Source organism: Saccostrea cucullata, unplaced genomic scaffold (assembly GCF_032062105.1).
Source record: "Saccostrea cucullata isolate Sc308-1 unplaced genomic scaffold, CSIRO_AGI_Scuc_v1 ctg8225, whole genome shotgun sequence".
Classification (NCBI taxonomy): domain Eukaryota; kingdom Metazoa; phylum Mollusca; class Bivalvia; order Ostreida; family Ostreidae; genus Saccostrea; species Saccostrea cuccullata.
This window is the reverse complement of record NW_026936479.1, coordinates 20,114-26,006: the sequence shown is the minus strand read 5'-3', so window position 1 is coordinate 26,006 and position 5,893 is coordinate 20,114. Positions and strand designations below refer to the sequence as shown.

Sequence of the window (5,893 nt, the reverse complement as noted above, 5' to 3'; positions counted from 1 at the left end):
ATAGTTTTACAGTAATTAAAAGAAACATCTAGCTTTTACAAATGAATAAAAAAACAAACAACAAATAGAATATACTGTGAAATCCCATATATCATTTTTATAGCAACATTTTCAAATTTCTCTGTGAAGGAAAATAATTTCCCCCTTAAAATTAAGATCACAAAAAGATAATGTGTACAAGTTTATTCATTCCGATTATTTCAGTTGTGATAGAATAACACATGATGATTTGATTTTCCGGGAACGTGTGATCTGTTTTATACTTTTTAAGTTTCCTGGAATTTTGCAGATAGAAGTAAACCATCCTCCAAGAAAAGAAAGACCACCACTCAGTACCTTGAAGAAAAAACTATGACATTAGAGCATGAGAAGATGAGAGAAGAAATTCAAAAGATCAAGTTAGAGAAAGAAGTCCTGGAAATAAAGAAATCGTATTACAACTTAAAAGTTCAAATGTTCGTTAATGAGCATCCTGAGGTGGTGGCTCAGATACTCCCAGTACATGAAGTTTAATTTTTAATATCCTTTTATAGATACACTTTCACATTTACAAGAGTTATTTCCCTTGGCAAGGGCTATTTGGAATTTGGAAACAGTTATAACCAACTCTTTTCATCATCACTCCATAATAATTTAATTCAATGCACTTTCTTTACAATTTCCATGTTGGCATACAGTCATGACATTAATAACTTATAAATCAAATCTCTTTGTATTTTTCCGTCGTCTGTCGTCATTGTAAACTTTTTACATTTTTATCTTCTTCTCAAGAACCACTGGGCCAAGTTCAACCAAACTTGCCACAAAGTATCCTTAGGTAAAGGGGATTCAATTTTGTTCAAATGAAGGGCCACGCCCTTATTCAAGGGGAGATAATTCAGAAATAGTGAAAATTTGGTGGTATGTTTTAAAAATCTTCTCAAGAACCACTGTGCCAGGAAACTTGAAACTAATAGGAAAGTATCCTCAGGTAGTGTAGATTCAAGTTTGTTCAAATCATGACCCCCAGGGGGTAGGGCGGGGCCACTATGGCCGATCAAAGTTTTACAAAGAAATATATAGGGAAATTATTTAAAAATCTTCCTCTCAAGAATAGCAAAGGCATGAATGATCATATTTATATGCAAGCATCCTTTGTTAGTGTTGATTCAAGTTGGTTCAAATCATACCCTCTCCCCTTTAGGAATTTGTTGGAACCTCTTTTGGGTTTAAACTTTTCAATAATAAATTGATTTCTGCTTTTTTTTTTTTCTCTCAACCTACTGTGCTCAGGTGAGCGATGTGGCCCATGGGCCTCTTGTCTGTTATGCTCCTTGCCTTGTGGTAATACAGGAACAACTCAAAATTCAACCAAAACTTAAATTTTTAATAGATTCAATTGAAATATTACAGGTATTTTGCAAAGGATCCAGTTAAAAAAATTATATATTTGTCATGACAACATAAAAGATCTCTTTAGAATGTGAAAGTCATTTGATATGTAAAAAAAATTCTTCATTTTCAGTACCATGTATCAAATGAAGCTTGGTTATAAAGGATATGCATATGTATCCACATGTATGGATTAATATCAAAACATAGGTGTAATTTATGGCATTTTTCATGAAAAATATTTTGCAGTTTGTAAACTTTTACACCAAACACTGAGGGGAACTAAATGATGTTTCTTTGTATAATATACATGTACACTTTTTTATGTACATTGTAAAAATACTTACATGTACACATACCGTATAGCGGGTTATTTTAGTGGGGTGCTAATTTTGGCTTATTTTGGCGTTTTGATGATAGTCCGCTAAAATTTCAATCTTTAAAATAGTCAGTACTCTTATTAGTGTCGATTTTCAAAAGGTTGAATAAATTACGCCAAAATTATTGGCATACCTTTGAGTAGACAAAACGCCAAATTTTACACCCGACAAGAAAACCTACTATACGGTATATGCTTTTCTGATCACTTTTTGGCCAATGACCATCTAACCCTTTATCTATTTGGACTTGCTCACAAGATCCAGTGGAAAAAATTAAAGTAATCTTAAAGAAATTCAAGAATCTTATATGAAGTTATTGTGAAAGCACCCTCAAGCAGTACAGATTCAAGTCTGTTCAAATCATAGTCTCCATGATAGGGTGAAACCACAATAGCTTTTTTGTTTGTTTGTTGCTTAATATTTCTTTCAATAATTTTAGTCAGTGGATAACTGCAAATTTAGATTTATACTGGACATAGTACCACTGAGCAGTGAAGGATCTTTTTCGTGCAAGCAACTTCTGTGACACGACCTGGATTTTCACGGTCTTGTTTGAAGCACTAGTCTTGATTTGTGGACTCAAATTATATCCTGACCCTACGATACTGGTACTTTGACAATATGGAGCTAAATATTTTCATATAAATGAAGGGGGAGAAAAATCTAATAAAGATCTTTTGATGGAGAAGTCAAGGTAACTCAGGTGAGCATTGTGACCCAAGGACCTTTTATTTAATTGTAAACTAAGTTTTAAAATTAGATGTTAATGGTATATATGTAAGAAGTAAATAAATGTATTAATAGAACAAACAATGGTGTCTTTATATTTATATAATGCTACAGTGTTCAAAGTATGAAATTTCATGGACTGGACACTCAGAATGAAAGAATTTGATGTGTATTTTATACCTGAAATATGCGTCTTTAATGTGATCCCTCACTGTGTTCAAATCATGACCCTGGGGCCAAAATGGCCCGTTTTACAAAGACCAAATTTAATTCTTCGAATAACTTTTTAATAAACTTTTATCGAAAATTATTTTAAACTTCTTAAAAGGAATATGGTCTGATATGTTTATACAAAAAATTTCAAAGAGAAATATTAATTTATCAAAATAATCCAACAATCAGAAGTTTTTGGTCTCAGTCGTAAGTTCTTTTGTAAAACGCACCCCTGGACATCCTCTGGAAGGGGCACTTCACAGGCTTCATTTATTGCAGTGATCTCGGGGACATCTCTTAATATGTCTCCCCTATCCAGGCCGATGTTATGGAGGACGGCACATGCAGTGATCACCCGGCAAGCCCTCTCTGGGCAGGTTCTCAGGCCTGAATGCAGGGCGTTGAATCTTTTCTTTAAGACTCCAAAGGCCTGTTCTATTGTCACTCTGTGCATTGAAAAAATGGATATGATGTGAATGTGATGATACAAATATTTGAATGCATGCTCAATTTAAAAAAAAAAGGGGGGGTGGGAGTATATCATTGTACCAACCTGGTTCTGCTATGAGCTGCATTAAACTTTTGTGTGGCTGATGTCTCTGTAGCTAAGTATGGCGTTAATAAATATGGTTTTAACCCATATCCTGAGTCCCCCAACAGCACTCCTTGCAGCTGTCCTTAAAATTAAATTAAAGAAATTCTTCAGCAAACCATTATATAAGGATACAGATTGGAAATATCCAGTAATAATTTGATTCCCATTTCATAAGGCCATGCAAATTTAATTCCTTGGTTCTCAAGCCTTTTTTTTTTTAAAGAAATATGTTGAGGGAGGGAGGCATTTTAAATTGTACAAAACCTCAAAAAATGGTGAGGCAGTTTATTTCTTTTTTTTTTTATTTTATTAATTTAGCAATAGAGAGGTTCAATGAGATACACTTGTAAGAGATGAGGGGGGATCTGAGAACCAAAAAATTCATTTTTATTGGCCTAATTACCTTCCTCCATAACTCTGCAGAGGTGTGATTCCCGGAAAATTCTGGAATCATGGACGCTACCAGGCCACTTAGCAACCACGTCCCTGATTTTAAATCGAGCATCACACATCATCTGTATGAAATGGTGAAATTTTTAAGTACAATTTAAACATGGAATCATATTTTAGTCTGATTTATTTTTGGGAGCCAATGCATGTTTTTAATTTCTATTTTAAATATTTTGAAATCATTTTATATATGTGAAGACATAAACCTTTCGAAAGAGAGAGAGAGAAAGTGTTACTAAGAATTCACTGTGGCGAAAGAAGTCGATTTTATAGAATATTTTGAAGAAAAGAATGATTCCACTTGAGCATGGTGCCGTGGTCCCTTTTTTGAACCCCTCTAACTTTATCTAATTAACTCAAATCTTAATAATTTTACACCTAACCGATATTTTGTTATCAGTGTGATACATTACTTGCAAAAATTTTCATTGAAAACGGCGCTTTAGTTTTAATTAAGGTAATTAAGTAGGCCCTCTAGTGGGTGTAAATTCCGGAATGTTGCGCCTGTCCGAGTTGGGTTTTAATTGTGTCACATTAAGGTGGAATAACACACCAACTTTTTATTTCATAGATCTTTGAGTCATCCTTTTAAAACAAGGGATTTAGCATTGAAAGGTCGATACTAGCTCTTAAGCTATTTAGCTATTTTATATGAATTTTTTGGGTATTTTTTCAAATAAAATGAAAAAAAAATAATTATATCCAACTAAGATGTTTTCGAGTTAAAGCCATATATGGCGTAACTGATCAAAAAAATATATTTGAAAAATACAAAATTAAGGAAATAAATATAGTTAATACATTTAAATTAAAACTTTTCATATAATTCTGAACACGGAGAATACCTCGTTTCATCTAAAAATACGATTTTATATTCTCTGTAATTTTAGCGTAATAATTTTCATTGTACATACGCCATATATGGCTTTAACAGTTTGCTGTAAATGAATGTATCATATTAATATCTAATAAAATATGTAAAGAAAGGCTGGTTAGACTTTTTGAATTTTTATTATAAAAAAATATTAATGAAAATAAAACACATTATTTGTGAATATTTTTTTAAACCTATGGTTAAAATCACCATAAAATCCAATTTTTAAAAGAAATTGAAACGAAATGGAGAAATTTTAGAGAAATTAATTTTTTTAATGTTTGGACGAAACCTGATCAAAATTAAATTGACCCGGATCAAAATTAATACAAAATTAATAAAATGCTAATTTACTTTGAATTACAATGGAAATTCATGAATTACAGTGACCCCTCTTATAAAACACAGCCTCGTTCTTTATTTTTTTACTTACTTTTCCTGTAATTTTGCAAAGTTGCAATTAAGACCTAGAAGAATAGCTTTATTTATCTATTTGGGTTACTTTCTATATATTATTTTTGCGCAATTAACCGGGGGCCACTTTTTGTACACTACATGTAAGTGCAATCAATCTTTTGAAATTCAGTTTTGAAATTTCAAAGTACCTGCACATTGATGGCATAATAACCTTTGCGACATATGTAATCAGCCTCGTTCACTTTTGGTGCTATTATCTTGACCATTGTCCCGTCAACACACCCCACAACACTTGGAAATCCTGAGAAAAGAGGTACATGTAAGGGTTTGGATATAAATATCCTGTCCTTTGATCTTAAAAATCCTCAAAGAAAAGGAGACAGAGTACAAAGTTTTAACTGAGAAAGGTTCTTCGAAAACCATGATTTTTTTTGTTTACATTTTTATGACAAATTTCTCTTAATTGCAAATAATTTTTTTTTTAAAAAGTCAAGAAAATGAAATCCAGAATATATGGTATATAACATGTGTAATGAATAAAAGTATGCATTTTCATCTTCGTAATTTTTAATCAAGCCATATTAATTTTATCATGATGTTAATATATGTATATAGAATGAAATAATTTGTGAAGTTGTGTATGAAGATGAGAAAAATCTTTAATGCCGTATTTGCCCCATAATACGCCCCTTTGACTAAGGCATAAAGTCCCTCCCCCTTTTTTCCCCTGCTTTTAAAGCCCCCACAATTAAACAATGTAATTCAACAGAATGAAACCACTTTGTTTTTAATGATATAAAGCCTTGATCTAATTTTTCATCAAAATAATGACTAGGGATGGGTATCGCCAAAAATTTCGTATCG

At 32.1% G+C, this 5,893-nt stretch overlaps 1 protein-coding gene across 1 annotated transcript; it reads right to left on the bottom strand.

Annotated features, from left to right (window-relative positions):
• Positions 1 to 2,853: 2,853 nt before the first annotated feature.
• On the bottom strand, positions 2,854 to 5,356 carry LOC134245692 (putative nuclease HARBI1). Its single transcript, XM_062727961.1, has 4 exons — positions 5,218 to 5,356; positions 3,692 to 3,803; positions 3,247 to 3,370; positions 2,854 to 3,139 (listed from the first exon to the last, which is right to left on the bottom strand). Exons 1-4 carry the CDS (start codon positions 5,293 to 5,295, stop codon positions 2,854 to 2,856), a joined length of 600 nt encoding a protein of 199 aa, XP_062583945.1. The 5' UTR covers positions 5,296 to 5,356.
• Between the last annotated feature and the right edge of the window lie 537 nt (positions 5,357 to 5,893).